The 19348-nt window shown below is 54.2% G+C and overlaps 1 protein-coding gene across 1 annotated transcript; it reads left to right on the forward strand.

The window, feature by feature from the left end:
• Nucleotides 1–427: 427 nt before the first annotated feature.
• Nucleotides 428–15943, forward strand: NIPSNAP1 (nipsnap homolog 1). Its single transcript, XM_048821306.2, has 10 exons — nucleotides 428–555; nucleotides 4424–4551; nucleotides 5408–5453; nucleotides 6585–6679; nucleotides 7877–7947; nucleotides 8283–8423; nucleotides 9037–9068; nucleotides 12286–12380; nucleotides 14346–14429; nucleotides 14881–15943. The coding sequence occupies exons 1-10, from the start codon at nucleotides 479–481 to the stop codon at nucleotides 14943–14945; spliced, it is 834 nt and encodes a 277-aa protein (XP_048677263.2). The 5' UTR covers nucleotides 428–478; the 3' UTR covers nucleotides 14946–15943.
• The last annotated feature ends 3405 nt before the right edge of the window (nucleotides 15944–19348 follow it).

A 19348-nucleotide genomic window follows, 5' to 3' on the forward strand; every position in this document is an offset into this window, starting at 1 on the left:
GAGAGCAACGCGCGAAGCTGCCTGCCGCGCCTCTGCCTAGGAGCCGGATCTGCTGGCCACTTCCGGGGCGCAGCGTGGTGCCAGGACAGGCAGGGAGCCTGCTTTGGACCCGCTGCACCGCTGACCGGGAGCTGTGCCAGGTAGCCCTGCGCCCCAACCCCCTGCCCCAGCCCCAGCCCAGTGAAAGTGAGTGAACCACCGAGGGAGGCGGAACGTCGTGACCAGGGGGCGGGGCCTGGGGAAGGGGCGTGAGGGGGCGGGGCCTGGGGAAGGGGTGGGGCTGGGATGTTTGGGTCTGTGCTATGAATGGCAACCCTGGGGGGCGGCGGGTAAGCCGGGCGGGGCTGCGCCAGGAAAGGCAATGGGGCGCGGCGAGGGTATTTGAGGGGCTCGGGCGCTGCGGGCTCCTCCCGGCCCCGCCCCGCCCCGCCCCGCCCCGCGCACCGCCGGGCTGCGGCTGAGCCTCCGCAGCGCGAAGATGGCGACGCGGGCGGGCGGGAGCCCGGCGCTGCGGCGGCTGCTGCGGGGACCCTGCCTGGTCCTGAGCGGAGCCCGGTGAGCCCCGGGCCCCCGGCTCCGGCCTCGCCCCTCTCGACCCGGTCCCCGGCACCCCCATCGCCTCCGGCCCCCGCGCCCCCATCGCCTCCGGCCCCCGCGCCCCGATGTGTCCGTCCCCGGCACCCCCATCGCCTCCGGCCCCCGCGCCCCGACGTGTCCGTCCCCGGCACCCCCATCGCCTCCGGCCCCCGCGCCCTGACGTGTCCGTCCCCGGCACCCCCATCGCCTCTGGGCCCCCATCGCCTCCGGCCCCCGCGCCCTGACGTGTCCGTCCCCGGCACCCCCATCGCCTCTGGGCCCCCATCGCCTCCGGCCCCCGCGCCCTGACGTGTCCGTCCCCGGCACCCCCATCGCCTCCACCCCCCGCGCCCCGACGTGTCCATCCCCGGCACTCCCATCGCCTCCGGCCCCCTGGGTCCCCATCGCCTCCAGCCCCCGCGCCCCGACGTGTCCATCCCCGGCACCCCCCATCGCCTCCGGCCCCCATCGCCTCCGGCCCCTGCGCCCTGACGTGTCCGTCCCCGGCACCCCCATCGCCTCCGTCCCCCGCGCCCCCATCGCCTCCGTCCCCCGCGCCCCCATCGCCTCCAGCCCCTGCGCCCCGACGTGTCCATCCCCGGCACCCCCATCGCCTCCGGCCCCCTGGGCCCCCATCGGCTCCAGCCCCCGCGCCCCGACGTGTCCGTCCCCGGCACCCCCATCACCTCCAGGCCCCGCGCCCCGACGTGTCCATCTCCCGCGCCCCCATCGCCTCCGGCCCCCGTGCCCCCATCGCCTCCGGCCCCCGCGCCCTGACATGTCCGTCCCCGGCACCCCCATTGCCTCCGGCCCCCGCGCCCTGACATGTCCGTCCCCGGCACCCCCATCGCCTCCGGCCCCCGCGCCCCGACATGTCCGTCCCCAGCACCCCCATCGCCTCCGGCCCCCACGCCCCCATCGCCTCCACCCCCCACGCCCCGACGTGTCCATCCCCCGCACCCCCATCGCCTCCGGCCCCCACGCCCCCATCGCCTCCAGCCCCCGCGCCCCGACGTGTCCATCCCCGCACCCCCATCGCCTCCGGCCCCCACGCCCCCATCGCCTCCGGCCCCCATGCCCCCATCGCCTCCAGCCCCCGCGCCCCGACGTGTCCATCCCCGGCGCCCCCATCGCCTCCGGCCCCTGCCCCCCAACCTGTCCATCCCCTGTGCCCCCATACTGCCGTTACCCCAGGCCCCTGCCCCCCAATGTGTCCATCCTCTCCATCCCTGTCCCTCATACCCCCATTGCTTCGGGCCCCTGTGCCACCCCTTCCAATGTCCCCCATCTGTGTCCCTTTCCATCCATCACTTCTCCCAAGGGCCTCTCCACACCTGGGATACCGGGCCCTCCCCATCATCCCTGCACCTGTCCCTTCATTAGCGCCACTGTGGGCCCTTTGTCACCTCTCCCCTGGCCTCTGTGTCATCATCTTCCCTCCCCATTCCCCACTCCTACCCTGGACCTCTGCACCCCCATTGTCTCTCCCCTTCATCACTGTGACCTTTTGCTCTTGGCTTGGGAGCGGCTTGGGAGCATTGTCCTCTGGTTACCTAAGGCACTTTAGTATCTGAGTTTGCAAAATCCCCACACTAAATTGGGGTGTCGGAGGAAGCTGTTTGAATGGCTGGGGAAGGGCAGCCCCAAGCTCAGACTGAGCTCTGCATGCTTGAAAGGCCAACAATTAGCTGCAAGTGGCCCCTTCTCCAATGCCCAGGGTTGGGCCCAGAGGGTAGGGCATGCCACGCCATGTGCTCTTGTCCCAGGGTACTGTAGTGTTAGGAGAGAGAATGAATCAATTTCCATGAGTTTGATACAATTGAGGGGAGCGGGACAGATGGGGGCTCCTCTAGGAGCCGACTTGGAAACACAGGGGTCATTTACACTTAAACCAAGGGGCCTGATTCTGCACTCCAAGTCTGGAGTAATTGCACTGAAATCAAAGGAGTAAGAGGAGAAAGGCCTGCAGCCCCTAAGCTGGGCATAACAGATCTGCAGCAGAATAGAGCCCCCAGGTTAATGGTAAATGATCCTGCCCATCCAGATAGATTTCAAAGCCCTTTGCAACAATGATGTGGCAAGGGATTGATGGGCAGCTCAGCCCCTCGGTGCGGGGTCACTCCCGGCTGCTCTGGATTATTAGGACTCGGAGGGTGGAAGGATGGAGGAGGGGGCCAGGTGGAGGTTTGAAATGTTCAGGAAGCATCTGGGAGGTTTGTTTGAAGCCAGGAGAAGGGTTATTTATCTTTATCTCTGATGTTAATGCGTTACTAGAGATTGTAGCATTGGGGCAAAGGTCTTGCCAGGCACAAATTGTGCATCTCTGCTGATTTTCATGGGAGGGACAGACGGGGGGAGAGGGATCTGTGTCTGCATCAGTGCCCCATGGCACCACTGCTCTGGCACCTCCAGGAGAGTTCCGGCCCTTATGGTTGTGAAGATAACTTTCCAAAGGTGTCCTGATGCAGCACTGTCTTCCTGAGTCTGCAGCCAGCCTGCAACAATAGCTCAGAGAGAGAGGTGCTTCCTGGGTCATTAGCACTGAAGCCCAACAGCACTATAAATGTCGCTCTCACTCCCACAGTGTTGATTTGTTTCACCAATGATGAATTGCTGGGATTAGGGGCAGACTTTGAGAGGAGTACCCATATCCCACTTGCGTGCACCTTTCACCCCCTTGTGAGTTCAGCCCTGGAGACAGCCTCTTACTTTGCCCGTGCAGGTGAAGAGTTCGGAAAGGCCACTGTGCAGTTGCTTGTTAGACCAGGTCTTGGACCAAAGGTAGCGCACCCTGTGTCCGAGGGGCTTGAACAGGAGGCAGCCTGATAAGTGTCTCTGGCACAGGCCTCTCTATGCCGTACCACACGGAAGCAGTGCTCGTTTCCCTGAAGAGCCACAGATTAGACAGGCGCGCAGACCTTGCCTGCAGGGCCTCTGCTGCCAGACTCCGAAAGGGAGCTGCAGCAGCCAAGCCCACGTACGCTAGTGCTTCGCATTCTCCTCGGCTGGGATGCCGCCCTTCCTGTTGGCACTGGGGAGTGGAGTTTTGAAACCCTGTGGTATTTTTTAATCCCAGTTCATTGCTATTAGGACCTCAATTGTTAATTACCAAGGGTTCCTTGAAGAAATGTTACTTCCTGTGTTTTACGTGTAAGTATTTTTGAGCCTGTGGCAATCGATGTCTGTCTATTTTTGGTTGAGAAAATGCGCTTGTCCTCCTATCTAAGCAAGTGGACCCAATTAAAACCCCTGGACTAAAGCAGCAAACAGCCTCAGTGTTAGGTAGCGGATTCGGCACATTCCCCTCGAAAAGAGCCTTGGACCCTACCCGCCTGTGGCAAAACCCTGTGTCAACAAATAGGCCAGCGTGCTCTGGAGGTGCTGCGCGAGCCAGCCTGATCCAGTGCGGGTGGGGGATTTGAATTCCTGAATGCCGGGGGGAGGGCAGTTTGGAGGAGGGATACGTGTTGCTCGCTGCCAGTGCCCTGCGCTCTGATCCCCTGAGGATTTCGGTGTTCTCAGAGGGCTGGTTCCTTACACAGGTAACAAGACTAGTTCAGTTAGATGGCTGTGTTATGGGTTTTCTTCCTCATCTGGCCTTGTTCAGTTACCTGCTCCTGGCTACTGGGACAATGCTTCTGGCAGGGTGTAGGTCGGTCCTCCAGGGCATCTATCGGGGCAGTGACTTTAGACCGCGAGGGAACCCAGCAGTGCATGGCAGATGCCTTTTATTGCTGTTGACAGCCTGTGGGTGCCAGAGAGAGAGGGCCTGACTGCAGCCCTGTATTCACTCCCTTCTACACCTCGGCCCATCTCGGCCATTGCTGACCTCTGCGCCTTCTTCCAGGGGATACTCCAGGGACAACGAGGGCAGCTGGTTCCGCTCACTCTTTGTCCACAAAGTGGATCCCCGAACAGACGCTCATTCCACACTCTTGTCGAAGAAAGAAACCAGCAACCTGTACAAGATCCAGTGTGAGCTGCCCCTCTCCTTATCCCTCCCTTGGCTCCTCTCCTGAGTTCCTTTCCAGGCCACTGCAATCTGCACGCCGGTGTCGGGGGGGTGGTCTGTGTTCAGGGATAGCCTTGTCATTTGTGGGGCTCCTGTCTGCTGGCGGTGGGCCTTGAGACCCCCACAGGCCAATCCCGTTGGGGGAGTGCCTCCGTCGCCACGCCTCCCCCTGCCCCCGGTTGCAGGAGAGATGGGCCATGCAGTGAGCTGCAGCGTAGCAGGGCCCCAAGCAGATATTTGCCTTGTGTGTGTTTAACGCTGGCCCCGTGTGGGGGGTGTTAGCGGGGGGTGTGGAGGGCTCCTCTGCCCTCTTAGCTGGGGGCGATGTGGGAGGGGATCTGGCTGGCAAATCACCCAGCTGGCCCAGGAGGTAAATAAACCTTCTCGGGGATATGGCGCCTGTACGCGCACACAGGTTCTGCTCGTGCATCACACTGCCCTGCATGCCCCTGCTGTCCAGTCCTGCCCATCTCCCCCGATGCACCTTAGTCCTGCCCTGCAGCACCCCCTGCTGTTCACTTCCTGGTCGTCTTGAAGCTGAGACTGGCAGTCGTGCCAAGTCAGAGGCTGGTTCCTGGTCTCCAGGGCCTGACCCCGCTGTGCGTTAGAACCAGGGTTATGCAGAGAATCATGGGGGCGGTGGGTATATGAAAGCAGTGTACTGCTCGGAGGGTGAGAGCTGCATGGAGGCCAGACACCCGCATATCGCTTTGCCCAGCCCAGAAAGATGGCTGGCTGCTCTTAGCCCTGCCCTTGTGTTCCTTGGGGCTGAATTTCTGCCCTGCTGACGTGACTTTTCTGTCTGTTTCCCTGCTGCAGTTCACAATGTGAAGCCCGAATGCCTGGACGCTTACAACAGCCTGACGTGAGTGTATCTCCCCCCCACACACACCTGTGCAATAGGTTCTAGCGGGGTTGACTGATGGAGCTGTTCCTTGTACAGGCCCCTGGGTAGGGAGGGGAAGGGCCTTGTGGATAAGGCACAGGACTGGGAGTCAGGACTCCTGGGTTCTGTGTGACCTTAGGCAAATCACTTCCCCTTTTGTGCCTCAGTTTCCCTGTCTGTAAAATAGGGGAGGGGATTCTGACTCACCCCTCGCTCGGCTGTGGGGTCTCATTCCTGTGTGTTTCCAAAGTGCTTTGAGACCCTCAGCAGGCTGATGTGAGAGCCCCAGCTCTGCCTCTCAGCTTCCTTCTGCAGCTCCATGTTCATTCCCCAGTCCCTGCTCCTGCTCCTCTTTCTATCCCATCTTCCTTCCCTGTCACGTGAACCCCAGGTTCACGGACTCTGAATTGTCCCTAGCCTCTGTTTGCCAGAAGCTGGGAATGGGCGACAGGGGACAGATCACTTGATGATTCCCTGTCCTGTTCATTCCCTCTGGGGCACCTGGCATTGGCCACTGTCGGTGGACAGGATACTGGCCTGGATGGACCTTTGGTCTGACCCAGTCTGGCCATTCGTATGTTCTATGAGGCCAGTGGATCCCTTGTCCCCCTCGCTGTCTCCAGGGCCTTGACTTCAGGGTTGCCAAAGGAAGCAGGAGTGTGTCAGCTTGAGTTGACTCACTGTGTTGCACGTGGTGCGGCTCATCCCTAGCAACCAGCACTTTGCTCCAGTTCATGCCTAAGACATTCCCGGCTGGGTTGGAGGGGCGAGTAGGGGGGCCATGGGTGGAGACCGGCCCGTTACCCCCGTAAGGGGGGAGTGTTTGGTCACTTCCAGAGCCCTGTGTTCTCTCACCCTGACCCCAGGCCCCAGCACACTCTGAAGTCTGCCTTGGAGTGGCAGCTGGTGCAACCCCCCATTAGCTGGACAGGTGAGGAGAAATACCACCCCTCCCTCTGCCAGCTTCAGGTCTCTGCCTCTTGCTTCCCCATCTGCCCAGTCCCTCGTAGCCTGGGCAGTGGGAGGAAGGACCTTAAATGCAGCTCTTCTGCAGGGCAGTCCGAGCCACCCATGGGCATTGCCCCTCTGACCCTTCTGCATCCTCTGCAGGGAGGAGGTGCTGCCCAATCTGCACTCGGACACCGATTACCCGTGTGACCTGGTTGGGAACTGGAACACGTGGTACGGAGAACAGGACCAGGCAGGTGAGCAGGCAGCCGCCGGACAGGACTTGTGGGCTCAGGAGGGGGCATTGCCCACGGTTTTGGTGCCCCAAGGTGCAGCCAGCTCGGGAGGCACGTTCCCTGTCCTACCAAGAGCTGGGCACCTTGACTTGGGGCGTGCGATGGAGACCTGAATTATCCGTGGCCCAGAGCTGGCCTCAGATGCACAGCCTGTCAGTCTCTCTGTGGCTCTCCTGCCCTCTGGTGGAAACAGACGGAAACGCAGGTGAGAGAGGGGTTCAAATTAAACTAACTGGGTGAAACATCTGGGAACTGTGTGTAGCTAAATACCTTGAAAATCCCCTCTCAGGTTTTAGAAGTTAATCTCCTCTTCACAGCATGGGAGTTTGATATTCCCGGAATAAACGTGTTGCCGCGAGCCACGTATGTTACAAGGACTTTGCATATGGCTCTGCCAATGCACCCCAGCCCCACGCATAGCTCCCCCTGTTATTCCAGGTCTGTTTTGCACACAGCTCTTCCAACGCACCTCAGTCCTGACCTGCACCACTCCCTGCCACTCCAGTCTCGGTTCTCTTTGCCCCAGCTCTGCTGATCAGAATCCCCCCTGCTCTTTTACTGCCAGGCTTTATCTTGAGCAGACGCTGTCAGCATGTCAAATCATATGGGTGGTTTTCTGATGTGGACAAACTCGGCTTTTGGTCCAGCTGACTCATTGTCACTTGGGTCTTGAACCTAGGTCTCTGGCTGTAAAGAAGGAGAAGCTAACCCAGCACCCCTTCTCCACAGCTCCCATCAGCCTCTCCTGTGCTTAGGGTTGATAGCACAGATGAAATCAGAAGCAACAAAGTAAAGTCATGCAGAAAATCCTCCTTGCCCAGCGTGCGGTAGAAAATCAGTGATGGGCCAAGGAGGGTGAAATTGGTGGTGAAGGTCAGGGCTGCAGCATTGCTCCAGACTAGCCCAGAAAGGAGGCCTAGCTTTGGAGAGAGGGCCGTGGGTCGTAGTGTGTATGTTCTGACTTCCTCCGATCCTGCTGGGCAGGTCGCCTAGCAGCTCTGACCTTGGCTGAGAGACAGGGTGGAATTTGCAAGTCAGGTGGGATTAGCCCTGGCGCATGAGGCAGCTTGGGTGGAGTGCCTGGGTCCCTGGAAAGCCGCTGACCACTCGTGTTCACCTCACAAGGACTCCCAGCCAGGCCTGACTCTCTCGTTGCAGTGCACTTGTGGCGTTTCTCCGGCGGGTACCCGGCACTCATGGACTGTATGAACAAATTGAAACAGAACAAGGTACCGCACGCTTCGCCGCAACTCATCCTAACCGTAATTCCGCCTCCGCTCTGCCATGCGACCCCCCACGGTGCTGCTTATGCACTCGCTCCCTGCCCAGGGACTGCAATCTCCCTGCCATGGGCACCATGTCACTTCCCCAGCTGGCAGCCCCCTGCCTCCCCTTCTTCCCCCTGCAGGTGCTCCAGGCAATGCTCCTTCCCACCCATGATGCACTAAGGCCTGGATTTGCACTCCGAGCCCCTGGGCACAGTGGAACCCTAGTGCGCCATTGCTGGGATTCATGCTCCCAGCCCCTGGGGGCAGCGGCTTCCCTCAGCTGTTGTTCTTTGCAGGAGTACCTGGAGTTCCGCAAGGAGAGGAGTAAAATGCTGCTGTCTCGCAGGAACCAGTTACTCCTGGAATTCAGTTTCTGGAATGAGCCTTTGCCCCGGGTCGGGCCCAACATCTACGAGCTGAGAACGTACAAGCTAAAGGTGAATCACTCCTTCCTGAGCCACGTGGGGGAGCAGTGCCCAGGGCTGCTTGGGGCTGCTAACCCTGCAGCTGGGCTGAGGACAATAGAGCAATGAAGCAGCACTGCCTTTAGACCTGTACACAGGCAGGTACCCGGAGCAGGCCTTGTTACCCAGGGGTAGCTGAACCCCAAACCCTGGTGACTCATCTTTGTCTTCCAGACAGTGTCAGGAACTAAATCAGTGGGGGACACAGCTCTTCCATCTGACAAATGACTGGTACAAACAGGAGCATTTTCACTCAAAGCTCCTTCTTTATTGAGTCTCCAGCACCCCCACATATGCAACAGCAATAGTCTAGAGCACTGGGTGAGCAGCTAGGTGGGCCCACCTGGCGCAGACCATTTGATCTCCTCTCCTGGTCTGGCAGTGGCCTATGCCTGATGTTCTGGGGGAATGAGCACCTCTGTTACTGCAGCTCGTCAGCTCTGCCCTGCTGTACAGGGTGGGTGAGGGTGTGGAATTCCTTTCTGGCCCAGGTGGGCAAGCAGAGCCTGAGAAAGACCTTGATCCCCAGTTTACAGAGGATAAAAGCAATCGTGACATGGTTTTAATTCCTTCTCTTTGTTTCCAGCCAGGGACCATGATCGAGTGGGGGAATAACTGGTAAGCATCGAACCTTCAAGCCTCTTTGTATTCCTGAAGAGCAATCCCAGTGCTGTGCAGAGTGGGAACAAAGCCCAGATCTGCAGGGGTCTCTGGCTAGACAGGGACCCATAAATGATCTGGAAAAAGGGGTAAATAGTGAGGTGGCAAAATTTGCAGATGATACAAAACTACTCAACGTAGCTAAGTCCCAGGCAGACTGCGAAGAGCTACAAAAGGATCTCACAAAACTGGGTGACTGGGCAACAAAATGGCAGATGAAATTCAATGTTGATAAATGCAAAGTAATGCACATTGGAAAACATAATCCCAACTATACATATACAATGATGGGGTCTAAATTAGCAGTTATCACGCAGGAAAGAGATCTTGGAGTTCTCTGAAATCATCCACACAATGTGCAGCGGCAGTCAAAAAAGCCAACAGAACGTTGGGCATCATTAAGGGATTGATAATAAGACAGAAAATAGCATATTGCCCCTATGTAAATCCATGGTATGCCCACACCTTGAATACCATGTGCAGGTCTGGTCACCCCAACTCAAAAAAGATATATTGGAATTGGAAAAGGTACAGAAAAGGGCAACAAAAATGATTAGGGGTATGGAACGGCTTCCGTATGAGGAGAGATTAATAAGGCTGGGACTTTTCAGCCTGGAAAAGAGACAACTAAGGGGGGATATGATTGAGATCTATAAAATCATGGCTGGTGTAGAGAAAATAAATAAGGAAGTCATATTTACTCCTTCTCATAACACAAGAATTAGGGGTCACCAAATGAAATGAATAGGCAGCAGGTTTAAAACAAACACAGGGAAGTATTTTTTCACACAACGCACAGTCAACTTCTGGAACTCTTTGCCTGAGGATGTTGTAAAGGCCAAGACTATAACAGGGTTCAAAAAAGAACTAGATAAATTCATGGAGGATAGGTCCAGGATGGGCAGGGATGGTGTCCCTAGCCTCTGTTTGCCAGAAGCTGGGAATAAGCAACAGGGGATGGGTCACTTGATGGTGACCTGTTCTGTTCATTCCCCCTGGGGCATGTGGCATTGGCCAGTGTTGGAAGACAGGATACTGGGCTAGATGAACCTTTGGTCTGACCCAGTCTGGCCGTTCTTATGTAGTGCCAGTCCATCCAGCTTTAACTGAAATCTAACCTCCCTGGAACTGCCTCTTGAATGCCATGAGCCCCATAAGCGAGGCCCAAAGCAGAGCAGTGAGCACCTTGTATCACCCTAGGCTGAAAGAGACAACGTTAAACGCTTGTGTTGAGAATGTAAGCAGTGGGATGTTGGAAGTTAGAGCACTAGGGTCAGAGTCAGAAGACCCGAGTTCTAGTCCTGATGATGCTGTATGTTGTTTGTTATTTGTAATATGGTAAAACCCAAAGGCAGCTCCAAACAGGGAGCAGGACCCCATTGTTCTCGGCACTGTACATGTGGGTACTAAAGCGTCCCTTCCCCAAGAAGTCGCCAGTCTGGCATGTGATCAGAGCCACATTAGTGACTCACTCAAGGTCACACAATAAGCTGCTGAGTGATCTTGGACAAGACAATTCATCTCTCCATGCTTCAGTTTCCCCAGCTGGGAGCCTTACCCACTTTGTATATGTGCGCTGAGGTCACTGAAGGAAATTCCCTCAATAAACGCCCAGTGCATTCTTTTTTCTTTCCCCTGCACCAAGCTTTCCTTTCACCTCTTTGCTTGATGCTGGCTGCTGCTCCAGCTGAGGCAGTGGCCTTCCACGGGTAACATCCGCTCACTGTTCTGTGGCAAATAACACAGACCACTGTACTGAAGATCAGTATAATCGAAAGCCCGGTCCCGCTAGACTCCTGAGTGACTCCACTGACTTCCAGATTGCCTAATGGTTAAAGTACTGGGACTCGAGAGAGCTGGGTCCATTTCCTGCCTCTGTCTCAGACTCTCAGCACAACCGTGGGCCAGACACGTAACATCTGTGGGCCTCAGTTTCCCCATCTGTAATGTGGAGACAATGCTTCCTCCCTACCTCGGATGGGTATTCGGAAAAGACCCTTTCTGGGGCAGGAAGTGTTTCTTACTGTGTGTTCATACAGTGCCTAGCCCAACGGAGGTCTGGATCTCAGCTGGAAATTCTAGCAGCCACTGTAATGTAGATACAAAGAACTTAGCAGGCACCCTGCCCCTGTGGTGACAGTCCCAGTGTGGGTAGCTGACACAAGGGAAGGCTGCAGGATTGGGCCTATAGTGGGAGGTGAGTATCTGTATTGTACGGTCTGAACTATTGTTGGATGCAGAAATGGACAGTAGTAGTGTATAAAGGGGGTCTGCATTGGGCAAAAGCAGTCTGATCTTTTCATGCCAGCATTGGCCAGGTCTTAGTTACATGTATCCAAAATAAGATACACGCATCTCTTTGACTAATATCAAGGTTGGGGCTGCTATTGTATCAAAGTTATGGCATGTGTAAGACTCTAGCTAGGTGCTTAGATTGTCCTTGTCATCTCTGTAGCATCTGAGCACCGTCCAATCGGTAACAGATTTCATCCCCTCCACCCCCACCCCTCTTGCAAGGTATGGACATGTTAGCCCCATCAGACAGGATCTGAGGTGCAGGCTAGATGGTGTGACTTGCCCTAAGTCTACGATGGAGCCAGGAATTGAACTCAGGTCTGCTGAGACCTAGGCCAGGCAAGTCCCCGAGCCATTAGACCGTCCTTCCACCTTTAAGTGGCTAACCATCGAATCTCAGTTGGATTTTCATTCTGCTTTCTTTGCTGTTTTCTCTCTCTCTTGCTGTTAATTTCTTCCTCTTAGCTGGAGGCGCCAGGTAGAATCCTGACCTGTTCTGACTGTACGTATCACACGCTATGTGTGTGAGCACGGTGCCCTTTGGTGCCCAGCTGTGGTGACTAGAACAGCCTGCTATTTCTTCCCTGGTGATGCTGTTTCTCCTGCAGCGCTAAGGATCGAGGCCTGTGCGTCTTGTGCTGAAGTCTCCTAGTTCAAGCCCTGCTGCTGACCTTGGCAATGTGCACGTGACCACTTCTTGTTGCACATGGGTGACAGATACGTTTAGCTAGCCAGTAGTCTGGGGTCATTAAAGGAGACTTGCATAGCAGGAGGTTGGATAATTAGGATTTGACGGAAATTTTAAAACACCTCTTGCAATGCTGGTTGCGTCCCAGAGCAATGCCACCTGATTGCTTCTCTCCTCCTATGTCTTTGCTAGGGCTCGGGCCATTAAATACCGTCAGAAAAACCAGGAAGCGGTGGGCGGGTTCTTCTCCCAGATTGGAGAACTCTACGTGGTTCATCACCTCTGGGGTAGGTGGCTTTCCTTTTCCTTTTGAGTATTTATTAGCCATTATCTGGCCTGAACTTCAGCTGGTGGGTAACTTTGCTCTACCAGCACTGCAGCACAAGGGTCCCACCTTTGTGAGGATGCATCCTAGAGCATAAAACTCCCATGGGCCCTCCCTCGCCACTTAATCAACTTCAGACCCTGGCCGTTCCAAAAGGGAGATTTAGTTTGATTTGCTGGCCCTAAATTTGTTCCCTTATTCCCTCCCCTGATGCCCTCCTAACACATACACACCATCTCCCCTTTACCTTCATGCCTCTGTTTTTACCCTCTTGGCTGCTTTTAGAGGCTGGTCCTTATCGCAGTGCTGAAAGCGTTGTAAGATGGTTTATTATCACCAAGTGCCTTTAAAGAAGCTCCTGCCCCATCAATTACATTTTGTATCTCCTGACTTGTACATAGCAATGAGAGCTGAGCAGGGATTCCATTTCAGGGCGCGGTCTGAGATTTCAAAATTTGGTTTGATTCCAGTTTGAAACACCTCCCAGTTATTGCTCAGTTCTGATACTGCATTGCCGTCGCACGTAGGAGCACTGGTCATGGAGCAGGAATCCATTGCGCTAGGCACTGTACAAACGCAGAACAAAAAGACACATTCTCCACACAGTTGTATTCCCGATCTCCACACCGCTCTGGGGCAGCTCTGGTGGGCTGATGGGGAGCCAGGGACCTGACAGCCCTGCCAACCCTGGTTAGTGAGGAACTGGGAGTCTGAACTCTCTGGGTATGTCTATGTTGCAATTAACAAACACACCTCTCCGGCTGGCTTGTGTCAGCTGACTTGCGGGGCTGCAAACACTGCAGTGTAGACATTCAGGCTTGAACTGGAGCCCAGGCTCTGAGATCCTTGCCCCGGGCTCCTTCTTGAGCCTGAAAGTCGACACCACCATTTTACAGCCGCGTAGCCCAGGTCAGCGGACACGGGCCACTCAGGGGTGGTTAATTGCAGTGTAGACCTACCTATCCCCAGGCTCTGGGCTCTCTATCAGTCTTCCAGGCTGGCAGGAAAACAGCCAGGTTTGCAATGGCAGGCAGGGTTCCATCAGGTTCTTGTTGGTTTCTGGTGGAATTCCACCAAAATCAACACAGTCCCGCAAAACATAAATTCCAAGGAAAAAATGTTTAATCCAAAATTTTCCTACTAGGTCTAGTTACCCATGCTGCTTGGCAACCACAGCCCAATTGACTAGGGCAGACACATGTGATTTTTAAAATAGGAACATTGAACATTTCCTTTGTACCTTTCATCTGGAAGGATCCCTGTGTGTTTTGCAAACTGCTTCCAAAGGGAGGGCCAACAAAATGCAGCCAACTCTGGGGTGGAACACGGTAGCTTGGTTTAACAACGCTCAGCAGCATACACAATACTTTAGGACAAGGAGTGAAAATAACTCTGTATCTAGTTGAAAGTGCAGGGAGGTAGAGTGGTGTTACTCGCACTGAAATCTGATGGAAAGACACTGGGGAGAATCCCTAGCTCCTGCAAAAAGCAATCAGCTGAGGTGGCGACGAACCACTTCTGAGCAGCTAACAAAGTGTATGTGGCCAGCCTTGCCACTGCTGCATCGCTTCTCCAGTGGAAGATCACCCATGTGCAATGAGTTTGGTGGGTCTCAGCCCAATTCGAAGTGGACAGTTATCCTCATCACAAAACCCACCATTAACATTGGCATCCTTGGTAGGATTGAATTGCTCCTGGAGAGTGACCCTTCCACTGCATTCATGTACACAATCCTCCTATCAAAGAACTCCACCCCCCCCACCCCCCGCATTAAAGCACACCATGGAGACACACCAAGACTTAGGCTGTCCCGCCCCGCACAGCAATGCTCCCTTTTGCCTGGAATTCTTGCTAAGCTGCTGGTGGCAGCGAACACTGGAGAACTCAGCAAATGTGGGGGTGCACACCTGGCGTTTTCTTCTTTCAGCCTACAAGGACCTACAGTCCCGAGAGGAGACAAGGAACGCTGCCTGGAGGAAGCGAGGCTGGGATGAGAATGTGTACTACACAGGTGAGTGCTTCTCCGGAGCGGCTGCTGCTGTGAGCTCTAATCCTCATGTTCCAGGGCCGAAGCCAGTTGTCAGCTGTGGTCAGGAAGAAAAGCCCCCGCTGATATAGTGTTGCCCAGTGAGGTGTATTGTGGGGATTATATGCTTTCCTATGAAATCGTATTGGCTGCTCACAGCCGGAAAGAGGACACTGGAGCAGCTGGACTGTCTGTCTGTTCTGTTGTGGCACACCCTATCTCCTCTCCAGCCAGCACTCCACCTGTACACTCCTTTTCAGTTCCGCCTCCTGGGAGGGGCTGGAACCAGTGTGAACGAGAACTCTCCTGGCAGTGCCTCCTGCTGGTAGGGCGGAGTAGCTGTGAGCTCCTCAGGGGCCGAAGTTGGAGCAGTGTGTACAGCCCCCTCTGCCCAGGGCTCCCATGCACAGTGGTGATTGTTCCTTTTGATTTGCAGTCCCCCTGGTTCGGAACATGGAGTCTCGGATCATGATCCCACTGAAGATCTCCCCCCTCCAGTGACCCCGCCAGCACAGGAGTCGGCGAACAGACAGGAGTGAGACTCAGTGGGGTGTCTCTGCGGTTCCCACGAAGGAATCTGTCCCTCTTTCTGTCTCTCTCAGTTCGAGGCCATGCTCTTAGCCCAGGTGCTTCCCTGTTCCCAGGCTGCTCGGCTCTGTCGGGAGCACCGGTGGGACATGGATGAAGTTGGCTGAACCAGCACAAGGCTGCGCATGGTTTCCTATCTGTGGGTCCCCAGCTCTGTATGAATGGGCCATGGAGACGGAACTCCCCTTTGCCCTAACGCCGTTCTGGGGAGACATGACTATAGAGCGCAGCATAGCTGAGCCGTGCCCCTGTGGTGAGCAGAGTACAGACACTGAGCTAGCTAAACCAATGCGCGCTGCTCTCTGGGTCCCGAGGCAATGTTCAGACATCTAAAGTTTTAAGCCCCACTCCCCTGCAAGCCATTCCTCCCGCCACTCGGGGAGGGACTGCTGCTGGTCTCCTTCCCAGCACGCCACTGGGAGGGACCCTTCATCATGCCTGGTTGTGTCTGTTACCATGATTGTCAGCACATGGCTAGCCTGGTGTAGGGAGAACTCCACCCCTCCTTCCTCGCCCAGGTTGGAATTCCAGTTCCTGGCTGTGGTGTCCTGTTGCCAGCGAATCTTGGCGCTATCCTTGGGAACAGGAAGTCCTCCAGCCTGCTGATGGAACCAGGGTGAACCGCCCCACATCTGCTGAGCCAGGGCCCTCCTTTGGAGGGAGGTGTATGCTGGAAAGTGGCTGTGGAGCCCAAAATGTCCTTTCCATTCACCCTTTCACATAATGGCACCCAGATCCAATTAACTGACCTTACAAGTCCAAAGGCTTTTATCTAGCAGCTTTCAGAGTAACAGCCGTGTTAGTCTGTATTCGCAAAAAGAAAAGGAGGACTTGTGGCACCTTAGAGACTAACCAATTTATTTGAGCATGAGTTTTCGTGAGCTACAGCTCAGTTCATCGGATGCATACTGTAAAAAGATCTTCTACACTTTCCATACACACAAAGCATGAAAAAATGGGTGTTTACCACTACAAAAGATTTTCTCTCCCCCCACCCCGCTCTCCTGCTGGTACTAGCTTATCTAAAGTGACCACTCTCCTTACAATGTGTATCATAATCAAGGTGGGCCATTTCCAGCACAACAGGAGAGTGGGTTTCGGGGGGGGGGGGGGGGAGAAAACCTTTGTGCTGGCAATGGCCCGCCTTGATTATCATACACATTGTAAGGAGAGTGATCACTTTAGATAAGCTAGTACCAGCAGGAGAGTGGGGTGGGGGGAGAGAAAACCTTTTGTAGTGGTAAACACCCATTTTTTCATGCTTTGTGTGTATAAAAAGATCTTCTACACTTTCCACAGTATGCATCCGATGAAGTGAGCTGTAGCTCACGAAAGCTTATGCTCAAATAAATTGGTTAGTCTCTAAGGTGCCACAAGTCCTCCTTAGCTAGCAGCTGCTGCCCTCTCCTGGCCTGACACCATGGTACTGGGTGCTGGGAAGGTTCGATATATGGGGTGGTGCATCCTGGTGGCTTTGGTGGGAGCAGAGGGCATGTAACAGCAGGCAGGATTAAGTCCTTGGTTCAGAAACTGCAGATGAAGCAGAGTCCTTCTCCCCGTTCCGTTATCCCTGTGACTAACTAGAGTTTAGCGAGCACTAGAAGCCATCTTCCAGAGCGGCGTTGGCTCAGCTGGCGTGAAAAGTACACGCTGGGCTGTGCCAACAGATCTGCACCTTGTCTGCTCTGGCAAAAATAGTACATGCAGTACTCCAGCAGCGGGAGCAGTAGCCGTGTAGCCAGGACTTCTGCTGCCCTGGGGGCTAGTGCTGTTCAGAGCCAAGACTAAGAGCCCGAGCCCTTTCCATGCTACGACTTCTGCTGAGCTGCAGTGGGTGTGAAGGGAGGGGCCCTTTGTCTCCGCACATGCACAGGCCCAAGGAGCAGATACAGGAGGTGAGGTGCCCGTTTTAATCACTTTTCTTACGCCTTAGGGCCTGATCTCGCAATCCAATCCATGCACCAATGCAGAATGCCCTTGACTTCAATGGGCCTCCCTGCTAAATGCAATCTGATTGGAGGATTGGGCCCATAGCGTTTAGAGAGGAGCCATGTCTCTTTCTTGAAGACTTACTTTCTTCCTTGTGTGTGCAGCCCTCAGTCATAGGGGTGTTTGTACCTATCCCCAGTGTGGAGGAGAGAGAGAGAGAGAGAGAGAGGATAGCCTGAATGAGTGGAGAGGTGGTCATCATTCTACATGGGCCTTTCTGACAGAGGTCAATTCCTCCTGTGCATTATTTATCTTACTTATGACTAATGGCTATGTGACAAAAAAGATCTGTTTTGTGTGTGAAGCATTTTCTTTGCGGGAACTTGTGTATGTCTGATCACAAATGTAACTAAATATTTCATATGCTAGCCCTGGTCTCTCTCCTTGTGTGGAGTACAATGCAGCCTGATGTGGGATGGGATCTTTGAGCGGGCGGGCGCCTTTTCCGACTTGCTCTACAGCCATCGTATGTAAAGCAGGCTGTAAAGTCCAACTTGCCCCCTTCCAGGGGGTTGCTGATTTTTGTTAGTAAAGCCATTGTCAAGGCTAAACCCCCCTCTGTCGCTCCGAGCCCAGAAGATGGGGGCCCGCAAGGATTTTAAAAATTAATATTGGCCACTTCGGGCTTGTATTAAACTCCCAAGGTTAGAGCTCCTCTCTGACCCTAGCTTGGTAAACGCTGCCACCACCCAAGTACAAAAAAAACCCCTTGGACCCAGGAAGGCGCTCTTGGGAATTCCTCTCTGTGGGGCACCCTCAAGCCCTTTCACACTCACACACACACACACACCCCGCCCCCCCGGGGGAGAGCTGAGAAAGGAAATTAGCTGTTGCTACCAACTAATCAACAACATGCACAAACCTTTTAGGACACCCAAAATCCAATCCCATTATTAAAAAAGGTAAATTTTATTAAAAACAAAAAGGAAGAAAATACATCTGAAACCTAGACTTTTGCTAGATTTTAAAAGAGCAATTCCAAAAATCAAGCACCCCAACTAGCTTTCTTGGGGGTCCAGCTTAAAGGTTACAAGCAAACAAAAGCATCTGGGGTTAGCACAGAGGAGTCCACAAGCCTTAAAAAATAACAGAAGTAAACCTGATCGCGTCTATTTAAACATGCCCTGTCCAATGATTTGTTCTAGGTATGGAAGATGAATTTTTATACCTGGTTCAAGCCTTACATGGTATTCCTGCGAATAGTATTGCTGCTCTGTGTGAGAACAACAGACAAAGGGAAAGTTTCTTTCCCAATTTTAAAAAGTTATACCTTCCCATTGGCTCTTTTGGTCAGCTGCCCACTTTTTTTTTTTAACCTGCAGGACTTCTTAACCCTTTACAGGTAAAGCAAGTAGAGAACGGCTACCAAGAGGGATTTTACAGCTAACTGGCTGGCTGTCCATCAAAGGGAGCTACCCCGCCCCCACCTTCATTTATCACAGCCATAATATCTGCTCAGACTTTCTTCCTAGGCTTGTCTGCTCCTAGGGTTCTTCTCTCAGGACTGCCCAGCCCACACCCTAGGTCCTTTGTCCCCAAGAGAGCCACTCCCACCTCTCTCATGTCCAAGTGGGGTAATGAGACACTTGCCTCGGAGAGTCAACAGAAACCACTTCATTTTTTCTCAGCAGAATGAGCACCTGCTGGCTTGTTCAAGGTACAAACTATCCCAAAGCATGCTCAGAAACATGTAAGATGGTGATGAGTACCTGGTGTCAGTTACAGACAGCGCTGTTGTATAGTCATTGTATGGATACTCTATAGGATAAGGCCATTTAAACAAAGGATTGAGAGGAACAGGGAAGAGAAGATCCGTAGACTTGAGAAGGAAGAATGATAGAGGGAGACGTTTTTAGACGGCAGAGGCTATGAAGGGGGGTTGTACCATCAACGATGAGGTTACAGGGGACAAGAGAAGATGGAAAAGGCACCAAGTACCCCTGTCCTAATAAGATGGCTAGTGCTGCCTTGACGACCTTTGGGTGCTGAGCAGAGGATGGCACTATGTAGAGAAAGGATCTCAGCACAGCTCCACTTTGAGAGTTATGTTCTCTTAGGGTGAGAGTCAATCAGCCCCTTTATGTGAGGCTGTAGAGAAATCCATTGAGGTTCAAAGACAGAGCCAAATGTGCATGAGTGTGACAGATATATGGGACATGTCATATCAATGATAATATGTAGGGTGACCGTCTGCATATCCAGTACATGCTTCTTCATGTTCCTTATGCATCTCTCCTTTTCCATCCAAGGCTCTCAAGGAGTCTTACTTATGTTAATGAATGAAGCCTGGAAGGCATTATCCCCATTTTACTGAGGGGGAAACCAAG

This window comes from Caretta caretta, chromosome 15 (assembly GCF_965140235.1).
Source record: "Caretta caretta isolate rCarCar2 chromosome 15, rCarCar1.hap1, whole genome shotgun sequence".
Lineage (NCBI taxonomy): Eukaryota > Metazoa > Chordata > Testudines > Cheloniidae > Caretta > Caretta caretta.